This window comes from Cheilinus undulatus, linkage group 21, assembly GCF_018320785.1.
Source record: "Cheilinus undulatus linkage group 21, ASM1832078v1, whole genome shotgun sequence".
Lineage (NCBI taxonomy): Eukaryota > Metazoa > Chordata > Actinopteri > Labriformes > Labridae > Cheilinus > Cheilinus undulatus.
The window spans coordinates 32,904,011-32,922,350 of NC_054885.1; the positions used below are offsets into that span (position 1 = coordinate 32,904,011).

Consider the following 18,340-nt stretch of genomic DNA (forward strand, 5'->3'; position numbering starts at 1 on the left):
TAGTTTCTAAATAATATTTTGTGCATCTGGTGAACTCTGTTATGAATAAGTCACATTTGTTGATTATACATTTTAGTAGTTTAGTCATTAAATGTTCCTAGAATTAAAAAAAGAGCATGAAGTATACCATTATAGTACACAGGATAGCATCAGTAGACCCAGGCTGAGAAACATCAGCAGCAGCAGGACCAGGTGCCAGGGCAGCTGGGAAATCCAGGAGGATTTAAATGGAGGTGAGCTTGTGGCAGACTGTCTGGACTTCAGGTACTGCTCCACAGAGTCCGCCAGGCTGTAGGTCTTCGGAGAGTAACCCAGCTCTCGACAGGCCTTGTTGATCTTGAAGGTGTGATTTACTGCAATGTTCCTCACCTAGAATGAAAGACAGGCAATTGTGCTCAGTTAAATACCAATACCAAAGTGCAAAGCTATTTTAAGGGATTATGTCACCTAATTTATTTTGAAAACAAATCTATAACCTTATGTCTTCTGTGAAGATGCAAAGGATTTAAGTGGAAGTAAAGAGAATTCTCCACTGCAAAATTTAGATTTATATTCCAGTAGGTTTGACATTTTAGATGAATGTATATGACTATTTAAAACATTTTTCTTGTTTTTTTTTTATTTTACCTGCAACATAACTTAGAAAACATAAACAATATTAAATTGATTATACATTAAATAAAACAATACACACTGCAGTCCATAAAAAGCAGTCTGTTCTCCTCCAGTTTTGACAACCTTTCTACTTCAGTTCTCCATGTGTTTTACTCAGAGAGGTAATTACTGTGGATGGAGAATAACTTATTACAGCAGTCTTCTTGTATGTGGTCAAATTGAAGGCTGAAGAAGAAGATATATGAAGTGAGGATAATCATCAGGTCAGACAGGATGAGCAGGATTTAATAGTTTGTGGTTAAAAGGTTTCTGAACAATGATGATGAACCGGTATGACAATTTGTCATGAGTCATACCTCACAGCCCTGAAGATGTTTCTACAAGAGGCCTGTGCCAACCGGAGCACTTTGACGTCACGAGAGAGGAGCACATGACGTGGGAAAGTAAAATGCTGGAAAGTAGCTTTTAAAGAACTCGCATCCTCCCTCTTCTATCAGCATGTTTACTTCACATGCTGACACCTTACTCCCAGAAGGTAAGAAGATGCAGTAACCAGAGGCAGTCATGAGTCATGGGCCATCAGAGTGTAAAAGCAGGTTGGCTAAACTGAGGTTAAACTGAACTGTTGGCTTGGCAGAAAAATGTCTGCAGAGGTCCAGTGAGCAAATCTGTGAATCAGATTTACACAGGAGAGAATGTTTACAAATTTCTGAGCAATTTAATGGTTTTCATAATGTAAGGTGTTTGTTTAAGCATGCATGTATGCAGCAAAACACTGGAAAAATAGCAACTTCAAGGTAAAATGTGCAACATTTAAACATTAAAGGGCAACATCTTATACACCCACTGTTGTCACGATTACCTCCTACGACCATGCATCTGCATAAGGGAACATGGCATCTTTCCTAGCTTTCCTACAATATATTTCTGCCTTAAGATTTTTGAGATAAAATTTCCATTGAAGTTAAAGTAATTTGCTTGAAATGATGCGACAGTTTGCTTTAAAATTTAAAGGAATTTTCAGGAAAATGTTAGGGATTTTTCAGGATATTTTTTAAAATTTGATTTTCAGGTATTTTCAGTGAAATTTTAATGGAGGTTTTTGGGTGATTTTGTTCTGAAATTTTGGAGTATTTTCATGGGAGTTTAGAAAACTTATTTGGATATAAGGTGGAATTTTTTTGGAAATTTTCAGGCATTTTCATGTGAATTTGGTAAATGTCTGTAATTTGGGGGAATTTGAGGTGATTACAATTACATTTTTTGGTATTGTCATGAAAAGTTTGAAAGGTTCGTTTATATATATTTGGGGGGGGTGTCCATTGAGCGCTTAATTTGAAGTTTTTTGGTATTTTCTTGGAAAGTTTTGGAAATTCATCTATTTTTCTTTAATTTGTATTGAGTTATGAATCTTTTTGTGGAGGAGATTTGCTTTGAGTTTTTTGGTATTTTTATGGAATGTTTCGGAAATTTATTTGTAAAGTTTGGGGACTTTGATGGGGGGGTGTCCTTTTTAAGGAATTTTGTTCATGTCTGTTGTTTTTTCTTCTTAGGACTTTGATTTGATTTTTTGGAGAGGGAATTCACTTTGAATTTTTTTTTTTTTTTTAGTATTTTCATGGAAAGCATGAAGTTCATTTGTAATTTTGGGGGAATTTAATTGGGAATTTGGAGGGGTATCCTTTGATGGAGTTAGTTTGGTATTTGTTGGAAATTGTTCTGAATTCAAAATTTTCAGAGCAAATTCTCCCATCACTCAAAGCTAACTGCTTGGATGGACATTCTGGACAATTATCTAAAAAATTCCACTAGAAGTAATGATTTATATCTTTTGGAAAGCCAAATGTGATGTCTTCATATGTACATGCAGGGTTAAAATAAATTTTCTCATGTTATTTATGTTTGTGGGTCAAAGTATCAAAAGAAATCCAGAGATTTAAATGCACCTGATTTGACTTCTAACCTCCATCTTTTCTCTAAATTTTACAAATTTATCAACAAGTCTGAAATGTCATGCCATGGTTTAACCTGAGAGTGAGCCAGATCATCTGACTCCCGGGCCAGATGGTCACCATGGTAACAGCCACTGTACTGAGGTCACTTCCTGCACACCTCATCCCGAACTTCCTTCTCTGACCCACAGCCATTAATGTTTTATTCACGGGACATTCATCGATCCCCCGACCAGCAGCTGTCTGACAGAATGAGCTGCTGGTGCAGGCCCACGGGCTCAGCTTTGGTTTCTGCCTCATCACACATTCATGAGGATCGTACCGGCCGCCATGGAGGCTCCTTAAGATGCAGCATGACGGCCACCCTGGGGCAGGATTACGGTCAACTGTCCTCACCCTGGTACATCAGACTTCTTCTGTTTCTTAAAAGTGCTACAAACAATCGTAAAATGCTGCCATCGACTCTGTAATTAGATTTTTCTTAAGTCTCACTTTCGTTTTTCATAATTAATGCATGAGAGATAGCATCATATGAGGGAGAGCCTGATAGGAAAATACCCGCCCTAATGAAATCTGTCTTCAGTGCCCAGACTTAAACAAGAATCCACCCATCACAGAGCAGGTAACTTATCCCCAACACACAAGGCGTATACTTTCAATTAGCCACATGCATGTGCATGCATACATTCACGATCTATAGACATCTAATCCATTATGCATCAAGCTCTTAGTTTAGCCAGGCCAAACAGGTGCCAGAGCCGTGATGTTTGAAAAGAAGAACAAAGACCGCGCTAAGAGCAGACAGTCTAGGCTCTCCAGAAATAATCCAACATATGAGAATAAATTTAAAAGCTTTAAATTCGTGAGCAGGAGCAGAAGAAGAAGAATTACCTCGCTTCTGGTGAAGAGGAGAGGCACTTCTATTACAGGTCTCAGGAAAATGTGCAAATATTCCACCAGGATAGCTGAGAACAGAAGAAAAACAGAGTTAGAAAATACTTTTTAAACAAATATCTAGATAAATATTAAGGATATCTACAGAGGTAGAAAAAGAAAGCTTGGCTACCTGCTGAATAGACGAGTGATACAGGAAGGTTTATCAACGGTCTGCTGTAGCCCAACTTTTCAAACTGTAAAGAAACAAAAAGTAAATAAATGTAGCATCTTTTAATTTAAAATAGAATGAATCTAAAGGTATAATATGTAGACTTTTTGCACTGACATGTCTAGAAGCTGAAATACTGAGACTTTTAAATGTAAATTTAAAACTCATTGTTCAGTCTGACCTTTGTGTAGTAATTTATTATTTAATGTTTATTAGTATTATCACAATAATTGTTCCATTTTAGCTGTATTTTTAACACATATTCAAATAAGTAATTTATGGCTTTTAAGTATTTTAATTCATCTCTAGTTATAACCACTGAAATTTATTTTAAGAAATTCTTTATCATTCTTTTATTATATTTTCTTGATTTCGATGCTTCTTGTTTTAATAATTCATATTTTCATCACTTTCTCTTTATATCTGTCTCTCAGATTGTATAAAAGAAAATGCTACACTAAGGGTGCAAGTGGCCAAAAATGGCAGCATTAGTTTAAAAAAAAATGATTTACATGAATATTTATTTGCAATATCTTTTTTATATTTTTTTCTGATCAAGATCTTATCTGGTCACAAGGATCAAATATTGATTTTTTTTTCTTAAATTACAGCAATATCTTGATTTATATTGGCCTGTTTGATTAAGCAGATAGCAGCACTAATAGCATTCCAGGGCCAGTTCCAGTGGTTGCAAGGGCCAACAAGGGCCCCCTGAAATCTGACTGGCCGGTCCAAAATCCTTAAATTGATTGGCTTTTTGCCTGGTCTACTACTAACTAGCCATGTGAGCACACTCAATCAGAATATCTTAACCTACATTAGACTGGTTATAATAACTTTAATAACTTCAAGGTGAGGGATAGAAAAGTGGCTCCACCATTCTTATATATATTTCTAAATGTGGCCCTCAGTGGAAGAAGTTTGGACACCCCTCCTGTAAGAGGTTAATGACCATGACAATTGAAAATTGTCATTAAAGAGATTTTTTTTATCCTGAAGTTAAGAACCACAGTTAGTTTAAACCCCAAACTTCATGATTGTGTTGACAGTAAGAAAATAACAGCAGATAACATCCACAATCATTTAACTCACCAGAGGTGTCAACCATTCAAAGAGATTCACTGAAACGCCATCGTTAATGAAATACACCTGTCCGCTCTGTAGAAGAAAACAAACACTTGGTTATATTTTATCACCCAATAAAACTGTAAACAGAAGTGAGCTCTAACTCTGAAACAAAGATTGTATGTTGATCAAATTTTGGGAGATATCAGTTTGCTAGCATATCAGGTGTTATCTGAAGTATTGGAGATTACCTGTGGGGTTCCTCAAGGGTCAGTGCTCGGCCTACGACTATTTTTATTTGATATCAGTGAAGTCTGTACTGTGTCAAAATCATGACGAACTGTTTTGCTTTCAGACAACACTACTATTCACTTCTCTGGTGGAAAATGTTTAATGATAACAAATAATCACTGAATTTCTGGATTAAAAAAACAGTCAATTTTTCTGGCAACCAGCCAGTTAAAACTCAGGATAAATTTGAGATAAACAATGTTGAAATAAACTTTGTTGGAAGCTAGATTAAAATGATTTCCTTCTTTTAGTCAATTTAACCCTGAAATGTATTGATTTGTACTTTTCAACAACTTAAATAAATTAATAAATTATTACTACAACAAACTACTAATACTCCCATCATGTAAGCTTGATGCACTCAGACAAAACAGGTTATACTCAGGATGTCAGAATTAATAAAATAGAAAAAGTATGAATAAGATTAAGGTAAAGTGACGTCTTATTTGCAGTTTTATAGCATATTTAGTCCATTCATGGGTGTCTGCATTCTGACTTACAGAGACACAGCTCCTCTGCAGCGTGAGAGCCTCGGCTGCCAGCGTGTGAGCCATCACCAGGTTATCGACATGTACCCAGTTCATCATGGCCTGAGGGTCACCAAACCTGAATGTGAACAGCTGCCGCTCCACGTTCACCTGAGAGACAGAGAGTACCAGGAGAGTGAATAGACAGATGATTCCATGAAAGCTTTTGACGAAATGTCGAGAAAAGTCTGCCAGTACTTGGTAAGAAGACAAACATAAAGGTGACAGAAATACAAGAAAACAGGAAAATGGAGGGCAGAGAGGAGATGAAGCGTATCTGACATGACAGAGAGCTGACAAAATAGGAAGATGAAGGCATTGATTCAAGTGATTTACAGGCATAAATAAAAACTTGAGTGATAATAGTGTAAAATGAGTTTAAATGAATTATTTAGAGGTGAAACAGGCACTATTTTAGTGTTAATAAACCACAAAACTGTTTATCATACTACTTTTATATCCTACAAGCAGCTCTGTGCTTGTAAAGCTGAAGACTGAGACACTATTTGTTGAAGAATCATGTGCATAACTTTAAGGCATGTAGGGCAATAAGGATTCATCACAGGACCTAATATGCCACAACCCCAGGCCGAAGAGGGAGGGGGGTGGCCAGAGTCAAGCTTGACACATGTTGACACACGTGTGTGAATCAGCAGCTGTTTTGTTCATGCCTCTACCCCCGGTGATACACCAGTACAACCAGGTCTTGTGGCAACCCTGCTACCCACCCTAGGCTGCCACATTCACCCCTTACTCCACCCTAGAGGTGTGAACTTTGTTATTTTTTCAGCAGAATATTTTCCCACGGTTATATGCAAGGACATCCACAGCACAACTGGGGTTGTGTCAATCCTCCTCATCACCTGATGGTGCTCCATCACACGCCGTACCTCAGGCCTGAAAGCTCTGCAGGGGTCTGAACAACTAAAGCTGCTCAATAGTGAGAGGTTTCTGTTGTCATATTTTGTGCTTCATACTTTTTTAATGGGAGACAGGACTGGACTGTGTGCACTCTTTTATGTGAAGCCATGCTGTTGTAACTCCTGTAGAATATGGCTTGGCATTGTCAACTGTCATACATTGTCATCTTGGTGCTAGTATATGCTGCTCTAAAACTTGTACGTCCCTCTCAGTATTAATTGTACCTTCAAAGATGTGCATGTGATCCAGACATGGGCTCTAATACACCCTTGAACTGTCACAGACGCTGTCTTTTGAACTTTACATTGATAACAATCTGGATGGTGGTTGACTTGACAGATGTTATTTCTGAAAATAAATTTAGGATATGGACTCACACCCACAGCACGCTTTTCCACTCTTGGTCAGTACATCTCAGATGAGCTCAGGCTTAGAGAAGTCGACAGCTCTTCTGGATGTCGTTGATTTATGGCTTTTGCATTGCATGGTGGAGTCTTAACTTACATTTGATGATGCAGCAATGTACAGCGTTTACCAAAAATAGTTTTCCAAATTAGCCCCCTTTGTAAAATCCATCACAGGATGATGCCACTTCCTCACGCAGTGCCACCTCAGGGGTCAGAAGTCTCCATTCAGTGCTTGTTTAGACCTTTTTAGACCTTTCTCTAGATTCTCTGAAACTTTTGATGATATTTTGGACTGTAGAGGGTGAAATCTGTAAATTCCTTGCAATTGCAATTTGAGGAATGTTGTTCATAATCTGATAGACTGTTTACAGTCTCACATAAAGTGAAGAACCTCAGGCCAACTTTGGTTGTTAATAACTGAGCCTTTAAGAAGTGCGTTCAACAACTTCTCACCCCTGTACCAACTTTTTTGGAACATGTTGCTGGCATCAAATTCTGAATGGATGTTTCCGTAAAAACACACATATTGAACTTTAAATATCTAGTCCTTGTGCTTTATTCAACTGAATATATGTTGAAAAGGAGCTGCAGATCACTGAATTCTGTTTTTATTTCACATTTTATATGTCCCAACTTTTGTGGAATGAGGGGTTTGTAGTCACAAAGTTGGCAAATATACAGATGATATTGTACAGTATAAATGAAACCAGTCAGCCTTCATTAAAGCCAGCACACAGGCATCCTGTAAAGGGCAGACTGGGTGAGCAGGTGCCTGAAACTGGATCCTGAAGAGCTTTATCAATAATGTAACCTCTGCAGGCAGAAACACATACGAGGCTGCAGACGCTGCAAGATGTATACTTTTTCTTTTTCCAGTGCCAACACAAAGGCATTAATCTGTAACATAGGACTCTCTCTCTCTTGCTCTCCCTATCTATCTCTTAACATTTACTGTAATTATGCATGCTTTTTAATCTCTCACCATCACTCTGTGGAGGTGTCTCCTCTCCCCTGGTCCATAGATCCCACACGGCCGCAGTACACAGGTTCGAAGCAGTCCACCACCTTCAAAAGATTGGATATTATAGTGGAGAAAGGCTTATGGCCTATTTCTAGTCTGTTACTCTCCCACTCTTTCACTTTCCTTAGAGCTGGGAGTGTGAAAGAGTGCAGTTAAGATGCATATCAAGTCCTACTTAAGAACAAATAGGATAATATTAATTTATTTTACTATATAAAATTAAAGTGGAGAAAGGCTTATGGCCTATTTCTAGTCTGTTACTCTCCCACTCTTTCACTTTCCTTAGAGCTGGGAGTGTGAAAGAGTGCAGTTTAGATGCATATCAAGTCCTACTTAAGAACAAATAGGATAATATTAATTTATTTTACTATATAAAATTAAACCTTTAATTGGGACAGACATTAACAAAGATGAGCTTTTAAACATTTTTTTTAATTTCTGCAAAGAAAAGAGAGTCTTTAAAATAGTACATGAGATGTCACATCATCCTAATTTCCTGCTAGAGATCCCTATATAATTCAACATTTATTTCCATCCTTAAACCAACACAAACAGCAGAGCAGTCCTGTGTCTGTACAAAATGCATAGTGGCCTCTAATTGGATCTAATTTGTTTGTCCTAAAGTAAAGCAATAGATGGCTGTTTAAGACTGGGCCTTGTATTAGGATAGAAGTGAGTAGGGTAATTAAAATGTTTAAAAAAAATAATCTTAAGACATTATGTTGGTTTGTGATTCCAAAATAGTTGGGATGTGTAAAATGTGGATGAAAACTAAAAACAGAGATTTGTAAACCCCTGTACCTTTATTCAACCGAATACAACACGAGAGCAAGATGTTTAAAGCTCAAATTGATCAACTCTGTTGTTTTTTTGCAAAATATGCACATTTTTTAAAATTTGATGCCAGCAACATGTTCCAACAATGTTGGGACAGGAGCAAGAAAAGACTGGGAAAGTTGTAGAATTCTTAAAAACAACTGGAACATTCCACAGATGAGTAGGCTGATTGGTAACAGGTGAGAGTACCCTGATTGGGTATGAAAGGAACACTCATAAAAGGCTCAGACATTCCCAATCAATAGCAGCCTGAGGTTCTCCACTTTATGAAAGAGTCCAACAGTTTATGAACAACATTCCCCAAAATACAATTGCAAGGAATTCAGACAATTAACCAACAACAGTCCATTTTATCATCATAAGATTCTGAGAATTAGGAGAAATCTCTGCATGTATGGGATCAACACTGCTCACTCAGCTCAGAAATAAAAACTGGCATCATTCTTTAATGGATATAACAACATGGACTCAGGAAAGCTTCAGGAAACCACTGCCAGCTAACAGAGTGCATTGCTACATCTACAAAAAGTGCCGCCAACTTCTCTGAGCCATGGTTCATCTCAGAGGCAAAGTGTGCGGTGGTCTGACGGGTCTACATTTCTAATTGTTACTTTAAATAATGGCATAAAGTCCTTCAGGTTTAAGAGAAAAAGGACCATCCATATTTTTTTCAAGGGAGCTCTCAAAAGCTAGCATTTGTGAAGGTGTATTAGTGCCCATGGCTGGGTCACTTGCACATCTGTGAAGGCACAAGTAACACTGAGGGGTACATACAGGTTATGGAGCAACATATTTTTCTATCTAGATGATATATTTTTAGGGACTTCTCTGCCTATTTCAGTAAGACAACTCTAAGCCACATTCTGCATGAGTTACAACGGCATGGCTTCGCAATAAAAGAGCGCAGGTTCTACACTGGCCTGCATGTCATCCAGACTGCCCCTCAATAAAAACAGGATGCATTATAAGGAGCAAAATACAACCAAAAACCCCACATTGTTTATACAAGAGCATCCTGGCAAGGACTGCCAGTGGTCTGGCAGAGCTACAGACATGAAACATAACAGTTACAAACACAAAAGTCATCAGTCAAAACATCTACAACCTTGAAGCAACAACCTTCAATGCCTTCGATCTTCCTTTAAAGAGATTTGAAGAGAACAGCTGACCAAGACATGGACTGATAGACTATTGGGCAGTTTAAGATGCTCATACGACAAGATTGGGAAAGTTTTTTTAATACATCAACTAACTGTCTCACCTGTCCTCAGATGTTTACAGTGTTGTTTGAAGAAAAGGTGACATAACACAGTGTTAATCAAGCTCTTGTCCCAGCTTTATTGAAACTTATTGCAAGCATCAAATTCATTATATGTGTGTGTATTTCCAAAAACAACCTAATCTATCAGTTTGAACAGCAAATTTCTTGTCTTTGTGTTGTATTTAATTGAATTTATGTTCGAAAGGATTCGCATTTTTTTTTTCACATTTTACAGGGTGTCCCAACTTTTTTGGTATTGTGGCTTGTAGAAACACTGCATGCTTGTTTTAGTGCTTTGAATCTTGAATTTAGGACAATTACCTAAGAGACCTACCGGGGTAAACTTAAGATACAGTTTGTATTTGGACATTAGCAAAGCCAGTAGCAATATTTGTGATAATTTAATTTTATAATTTTTAAATCTTTTATCTCATATAAAAGACAGAGGTGGAAGTAGCTCAAAATTAAACCTAAGTACAGGACTTACACAGGAAAAACAAGTCTATCCTTGTGCTGCAGATACGAGTGCAGTATATAATGATAAAGATCTCTCTCTTAGCTTAATGAATGTATGAGGAGACGGTCACTGATGGAGGGAGTTTGGTTTCACTGAGTAGATGGAAATGTACAGAATGTAAAACCTGAAACTGTAACAGTGTTTTCTGGATTAACCTCGTACTTTTGTTTGGAGCGTCGTGTATTTTAAGCTTCAGGGTGACTCATCAGTGAATCAAACCACTGATGAGCAACCTTAAGTCACCCGTAGAGGTGTCAGAGCTAGTCTTAGAAAGGTGGCTTCTTCCTATACGTACACTTTCTCACACAAATGCAAAGCATTGTTTTTGTTTAGTTGCTGATTTTTAATCATTTTTGTGCATGAATCTAGAAGTCTATTCTGGTTTCAGCTGTCATATGATGCCCATTTTACAGCAAGTCACGAAAAATTTCTGTTTTGATGACAAATATGCTTCTGTGTTTTCACCAAAGTGCACATGGCTGCTGCTCTTCAGACTCATGCAGTTCTAAATTTACACACTACTGCTCCACTATGTTTTTCTCATTTTTATAAATTTTACACACTGAACTCCATTTCCTGTGACAAATGTGCCTCACCTTTCAGGATGCAGCCGTTTGCAGAGAGGACCATCTGCTCTGCAATTGATTTAGTTCTTGAGTAGTGGTCGATGTGCTGCCACAGAAAGAAACATGGATAAATTACATCAACTTCACCAAAATCAAGTGAGTTTTTTTACAACATGTGATAGCCATTGCTCATTTCTTTAGTGGGTAATATTTCAGTTGCTAAAGTTTGTTAAAGAAAGTCTACTTTTACTCACTGCATCGGGATGAACATATGGTACTGAGGCCTCGTCGCCCTCGTTGATCGGTTTCCCAGCAAACACCACGTTTATGGTGCTCGTGTAGACCAGTCTGGGGATGCTCCTCTCCTTACACACTGGGAAAGGGAATGACAGCAAAGCAGAGAGGAAAAGTGCACACCACTATTGTAATCAAATAAGATTAGAGCATATAGCGTTAGTTCAGGCAGGCCATGGAGTCGAGCCCTGTTTTCAACTGACTGTCAGCTGATCTGCTCTAAGCTATGTGCTAATCACTCATGCTGCCTCATTCAAACTGCCCTAGCCTGGTCGCTCTCTCTGCACACTGCTCTTGCAACCCTCCTCCACCCCGGCTTCTCCTTCATGCTGCACCAGCATAGGAGAGCAGGAATGTGTGCTGTTCCTACGTAATGCTTTCCACGTAGGCTCATGGAAGGGGTGGGGGAATCCCAGAACAGCTACACCGCCAAACATAAATAACAGCAAAAAGAGCAAATCCATAATAAAGTTAAATACACAACAAAATTAACAGTGATATTTCAACACATATAGAGTTAAATTAAACACCTTTAAGGTGTTTACATTAGTCCACACTATGTATAGTTAGACTACACTGTTGAAAGTGTTAAATACTTTAAAATATGACAGAGCTGCAGTAACTTGAAAATCTGTGGTAAGATGGGTCTCCTCTGTTAAAAACAAAGTTGAGAGTCAACCTCATAGCAAGGCAATGCCTACAGATGAAGAATATAAACTATGGATCTTTCAGCAGCGTCTAAAGTTACAGGCAGGAACTCCAACTCAGTGGGTAACTTCACTCATGGTGCAAATGAGTATAACATCAATAACAACAGAAATCCACTAGAAAAGAACCCCAGCAGTGATCACTTAGAGATGTAAACCCTTCACAGATGCTTTAGATGCTCCTAATCTTACCATCCACTAGGCAAATGCTTATAGTACTAAGTGGAGGCTGTCCATAAAATACTGTTTGCCTCATTGGAAAGGCTACATAATAAAAACAAGATGTGTGCTTTTAAAATTACTTTCACTATGATGTTATTCCTGTTTCTTTTTCAAAAATTTAGGGGATGATTCCACATTCTGATACTGTCATGCATGTCTCCAGGCAGTTATCTACTATCTCACTAGTTCCATAGCTCATGACATGCACGCACTGGCACAGCTGCGTTACCCTCCACAGACATGCAACTATGTGCCTACAGATAGTCAAGAAAGATTAACAGTGCTGATGCTCCGAGATCTTCTTGTTTTCTCTAATTTTTGTGCTCACAAAAGACAAAATGAAATTATCAGATGGGTGGCTAATCACAGATTCCTCGAGTTGCAAACAGAAGAACACACAACAATACTATAAAGGAGTAATCTAAGTAATCTAAATGATAACTTTGCTATGCATTACCACCAACACTTAACCTGACACACCAGATTGATTTGTTTCACACATTCATCTGGAAAACCTTCAATACTAAGTGTTTGGGAAAGGGCAGAGGCTTTGAAAAAAACTCAGTGTGATTGGATGAACATTCTGTCTGTCACATCTTTACGGGCAAAAGGAAACAACTCACTGGTGTTCTTTGTTCTTCTTTTAATGAAGAAATTTCGTCAAGTTCTGATAAAACTGGCATTTAGCAGCATCCACACTAATCTCTTCCGCCGCGCCGGAAAGTACTGCCCCTCATCGCTGATTGGTCCTGTCACTTTCTAACCGGGCCCAAACGGTTCAGACGGGAGCTTTGCAAGATGGATTCGCCAGTGAGAAACATGGAAACTGGTGTATCCATCTGCTTTGCAAGGTAAACCAACACTGATTACCAGTCAAGTTAGAGGCCTGGCATAAAAGTTATTTGCAGATGACGCCACACAGCAGCAGAGAACTCTTCTCGGGGGGCAAGTAGTGATTTCCGCATAGAAGACAAAAAGGCCATGTTTTGAGCTACTTTTGTGTCCTGAAAGTAGTGAAATATTCTGGCAAAAAATCTAAATCATCTAGAGCCTGGACAAGTGGTGTCACATAAAACTCGTGTATGGTCTGTTTCCACAAAGCGGTCCGATTTAGTTTAGTGCAGGTGTCCCCAAACGGAGATTCGGGATCACATGATTGCAAACAACCTATAGAGACAAATTACCAGCCACGCACAAACTCACACCTGTGGTCGATGTGGAGCACCATTTAGCCTAACAAGCATGTTTTGGAGTATGGAAGGAAGCCAGAGTACCCGGACAGAACCCGCACATGTCAGCACTACATAGCATTGCATGTCATGCTTTTATTGTCCACATTTATTAGGTAATTCAGGCTTATTTGTTATTTTTTTAACTGTGGAGATCTTGAAAAACACAATAAATGTTGGACAGATGAGCATTTACATTATGCTTACCGTTTATGACATTATTGGTCCCGTCAACATTTACAGACTCCACCTGGTCTTTCTGCAGCTGTGGGAAAAAAGACAAAAGACACTTCTTAACTGCATTCCTTCTTTTATGAAGGTAAGACTTCTTTCAGTCTTTAAAATCTTTTGAATCTGTAAAAAGTGTAGATCATATCAGATGATGACAGAAATCCTAATCAGCATCAGTCAAACAAAGAGACAAACAGGTCACCTGCTCTGGTCCAGACATGCCATAAGATGCTGTGTGGAATATACAGTCGATGCCTTCACACACCTTATGGAGGGAGGAGAAGTCCCTTATGTCACTCTGGAAGAAAACAGAGAAACAATTTATTCTGCAAACTCTTGTGTGAGATCATTTATTCAAACTCAAAGCAACAAAGGGCTTTATGGTTTTTAAACTTAAAAATAAACAGTATTACTTTAGAAACAGTGCGCAGTGGGGCAAGTCGTGGTCAGGTTTTCGTACATGCTGCAGAGTGAGTCAATAATGATTCCATTAAAAGACACTTATAATTAAGGTAAGTGTGCCATGAGGCCTGCAGGTGAAACCTGAATCATGTCTCCACCCTCAGTGACCCAGTCAGCAGCTGGCGCTCAGACGTGGATCACTCACCTGTGTCTGTTTCCAGCCTGCTAACAGCAGAGGCACGCCGGCACTGGCTGAAGCATGGAAACACTAGAGTTGATTTTCAAGTCAACAGAGTCAGACGAATGCAGACTGGGGTTTTATATAGAACTAGAGCTTAGTGGTACAAGTAAAAAAGGTGTTGTGGGCAGGATTTCATCAGCTTTTCTCATGCAGATTTTACTGTGAGAGGGAAGACTTTAAACATAAGAAATCATTCTTTTTTTCCTTTAATGTCCATTACTAGATGGCGTGTCCTACTCATCACCAAGAGTCAGCCACTGTGGGCTTTCATTGTTGTTTAAATCCACTGTCTTGCAGAGGTTATAATGTAGTTTTATGATGATAACTTTACGACTGGTTATTGAATTGTCTGCTACACCAGTTTGGTCTAAAACCATGAGTTAGAGTAGTGGTGCTCAACAGATCTAGCTTCAGAACACCTCCTAAATCAAAACATGACAAAAATTTCTTCAATTCTTCAACCATAACCAAAAGTTTAACTCAGATTTGGGTTGTCACAAAACAAAAAGATGGAGACATATCAGAGCTTTCCGCAGAACTTGACAATTCTGGACTTACGATTTTTGTTTTGTACAGTAAGATTCCCCTAAAACTAAATTAAACAAAAACTTTAAATGAACTAGATAAAAGATTTGTAGAATAAAACCGTCAAAGTCAACTGTAAATAATTCACTCTGTACAGGAAATACAGTTTCTGCAGGCCCTTATTTTGGCAAATTTTGGATGTATTTAGGATGGCTCAAGATTTTATCAAACACTTCACTAAATATTACATGCTGCACCTTTTAGAGACACAATAACATATTTTAAAGTTATTTTACACCTGTTTTATAAAACTGACGTTTTCATATCATTCAATAATATTCACAAATCCATGACTTAAACATGCTCAAGTATGAATTTAACCATACAATTTTTGATATGAACTGCAAATGTAAAATAATGAATATAAACTCAGTACATTCGGGGGAAATTCATCATTAAACACTTATTTAACACAATAAGGCCTATGTTTACACAAGGGAATCTAAATGTATTTAAAAGAGGTGTTATCATTTAAAAGAATCCATTTTTAGAATGAATGTAGGCTTTTATTTAAAGGTACAGTGCGTAAAAATGGGACTATCAACATCTAACAGTCAATTCTGGAGTGTTATGCTCATTTTTCTGGTGATAACTTTGGGAACCAGTGAAGTTTAAAAATCAATACATGCTTAACTGTTATTTGGTTCCTTCTATGGTGCCATAGAAACAGGCAAAATGCAAAAATCCAAGATGGCAGCTTCCTTGGAGGGGACCCTCCCTATCTATGAATAAAAGGCTTATTCTGGGTTAATTTAAAACATAAATTTAAAAAATGTGTTATCAGATGTCAACACAGATTTAGATCAGTCTACTTATAAATGTTATGTTTCATTTTAACCAAGTTTGTTTTGCTAAATGCTAATAGGCTAAATATTACACACTGCACCTTTAATCCAGTTTATTTAGAAAAAAAATTTGAAATTCACCTGGAATTTATCCTTTTTCTTCCTACATGTCGTTTCTAGTAACAGTGCTCTCTGAACAAGTGGCATCAGTCAATTTATGTTTGTTGAATAGGCTAAATTCATTATCCACCACTGGCCCAGATTGTATAATTAAATTTGCCTTTTTTAATTTGATTACAAGTATTTCACCCACATTAGAACTATATAAGTATGTCTTATATTGCTATTATATTGCTATACCAATGCTATTTGGTATTTACAGTTTAAATTTACTTTAATGTTACCAAAATCTTGCTGCTTCTCCTCTCATTTCAGCATGCTTTCTGTGTTTGCAAACTGCCCAGTCTCATGCCCTTATATGGGCATAAAATGGGCGTTTCTCTATGCTAATTAGGAAAAACCTGCATGAGCTTCCAGCCTACGACCACATGGCATTCACTGATTTAAAAACACTGTTGTGAACATGTCAGTAGTGTCAAAACAGATCATAAATCAAACGTAGGTTTCTCTTAGAAACTTTTGCACAAACAAATGTGAAAAATCTAAAGATTTAGGTGAATTAGGCCCAATACATTAGCACTGACAGCCTTCATTTTGAAAAAAAAAAAATGCTTTTGTTTTCTGCTGTTAAATAATCATTTATAAACTATTACACACCATTATTTAGCAAGATGTAATCACTAAATCTGTTCTGTATTTCTTTAGTTAGATACACGCAATTGTGAGGTAAGTTTGACAGAATCCATATGGCAACTTCGCTTCCAGTGCTTGTATCATTTATGTTTCTCAACAGATTTTTTATACGGTGCATGTAAACTCAATATGAACGAGAATTTGATTAAAAGAGGATTTTTAAAGCTTCCATAAAATACTTAAAAGTACTTAAAAAAGTATTTTTTTCAGCTCCTTATGGGTCCATATCAAGAAATGTGCTTTAGGAGACAGCAAAACTTAAGGCATGTCATGTCCAGACGTTTATTAATGGTGTTACTGTGTAAATTGAATATTATGTTTATTGAAGCTTTCAGGTTTAATGCAGGGAAAGGTTATTTTTACTGGTAAAGAGTGGGACATCAGACAAATATGTCCATCTGCCTCATGTCTCTGTACCTGATAGAAGATGGCTCCCTCAGGGATTTCACAGGGAGGCCTCCTCATGTCCAGAAGGATCACTGTCATCCCCTGACTCGCCAGCTCTTTCCCCAGCCTGAAACCAAAATACCCCCCTCCTCCTGTCACCACCACCTTCCCTGTGGTGACATCTCGTGCCAGAGCCGCCTCTTCGCCCAGTCTGGAGGCCGCACACTCTGGGCTACTGCAGCTGGACGCCATGGCGCCACTCACCCGGTGACGGACGGTCACTGGGGGACTGGAGGCAATAGCCGGGGCCGGGTGATTGACCCAGGGCTGGTGGGTGAGGTGAGGGGAGTTGTGCAGGTGATGTCCCCCGGCCTGCAGGCGACAGAGAGGGTGGGGGAGCTGCTTCACCTGGCACAGAGAGCCTCCAGCCTCGCTCATGTTGGGACTGCACAGCTCCATAAATGTCCTGATGGGATGAAGGTAAAGTCTGGTCATTAAAAAGTTCTGATCAGCTTCTAATCTCTTATGCATTTACACCGTAGATGTCCATGTCACTTAATCACATCATTTCACTCTCTGTTACTTTAGCATGGATGCACAATATTGGATTTTTGCCTATGCTATGCTGATATTTCCTTTTCTGTAATAAAGAACACCAAGTGCCTCTTGTGCTAGAGAAAGAGAGAATAGTCAGGGAAGCTGAGTCAGGCTTAGTTTGAAGAGGAGCAATGAAGTCGACATCCTGATAGTTGTGGTACCTTTAGGGCTTCATTCAAAATGTCCAGGGCTATCAGAGCCCCCCCCCCCCCCAGCATGCGGCCCCCAAAACAACTGACTCTGAGGACACAATAGTTTTCTGATATTTAAGGCTGATATATGATATATCTACACCCCTGGGGATCAGCACACTATGGCCACTGCCTCTGCTTGCCCCCCAGTGTAATCTGCACTGGCCTCCAAGCTCATCCCTGCAGGTGGTGGGCCCACAGCATGTGGATGGTACAGACAGTACTACTCCTTTGCATCAAAATCAGCCAGTCGTGGTGCTTCAGGTGTCTGATTAGGATGTGTCCTGGACGCTCCCCTTTGGCTGTCTTTTGGGAACATGTGGGAGGAGATCTTGGGGCCAGAACTCTAGTGAGGGGTCGTAAATCGCATCTAATCCGGAAAAGCTTTGGGATCCCACAGAAGGAGGAGGGGAAATATAACTGAGGAGAGAAAGGTCTGGACTGTTTAGTCTTCTGCCACCATGACCTGGCCACAGATACTGTAGACAGGAAAAAATGGATGGATGGATGGATGGATGGATGGATGGATGGATGGATGGATGGATCGCTGGTCGGATGGATGGATGGATGG

The 18,340-nt window shown here is 38.7% G+C and overlaps 1 protein-coding gene across 1 annotated transcript; it reads right to left on the reverse strand.

Moving 5' to 3' along the window:
* Nucleotides 1-129: 129 nt before the first annotated feature.
* sdr42e2 (short chain dehydrogenase/reductase family 42E, member 2) lies at nucleotides 130-17,476 on the reverse strand. The gene is made up of 11 exons (XM_041778565.1): nucleotides 17,012-17,476; nucleotides 13,971-14,066; nucleotides 13,745-13,802; nucleotides 11,340-11,458; nucleotides 11,116-11,191; nucleotides 7,866-7,948; nucleotides 5,529-5,666; nucleotides 4,765-4,830; nucleotides 3,634-3,697; nucleotides 3,459-3,532; nucleotides 130-369 (listed from the first exon to the last, which is right to left on the reverse strand). The coding sequence occupies exons 1-11, from the start codon at nucleotides 17,474-17,476 to the stop codon at nucleotides 130-132; spliced, it is 1,479 nt and encodes a 492-aa protein (XP_041634499.1).
* Nucleotides 17,477-18,340: the final 864 nt, after the last annotated feature.

Coding starts and splice junctions, on each gene's coding strand:
- sdr42e2 (XM_041778565.1), bottom strand. CDS start 17,476: ATGACCAGACTTTACCTTCATCCCATCAGGACATTTATGGAGCTGTGC. Junction 13,803..13,970: donor GCATGTCTGGACCAGAGCAG/GTGACCTGTTTG, acceptor TTTTTCCCACAG/CTGCAGAAAGACCAGGTGGA. Junction 11,192..11,339: donor CATATGTTCATCCCGATGCA/GTGAGTAAAAGT, acceptor TTTCTGTGGCAG/CACATCGACCACTACTCAAG.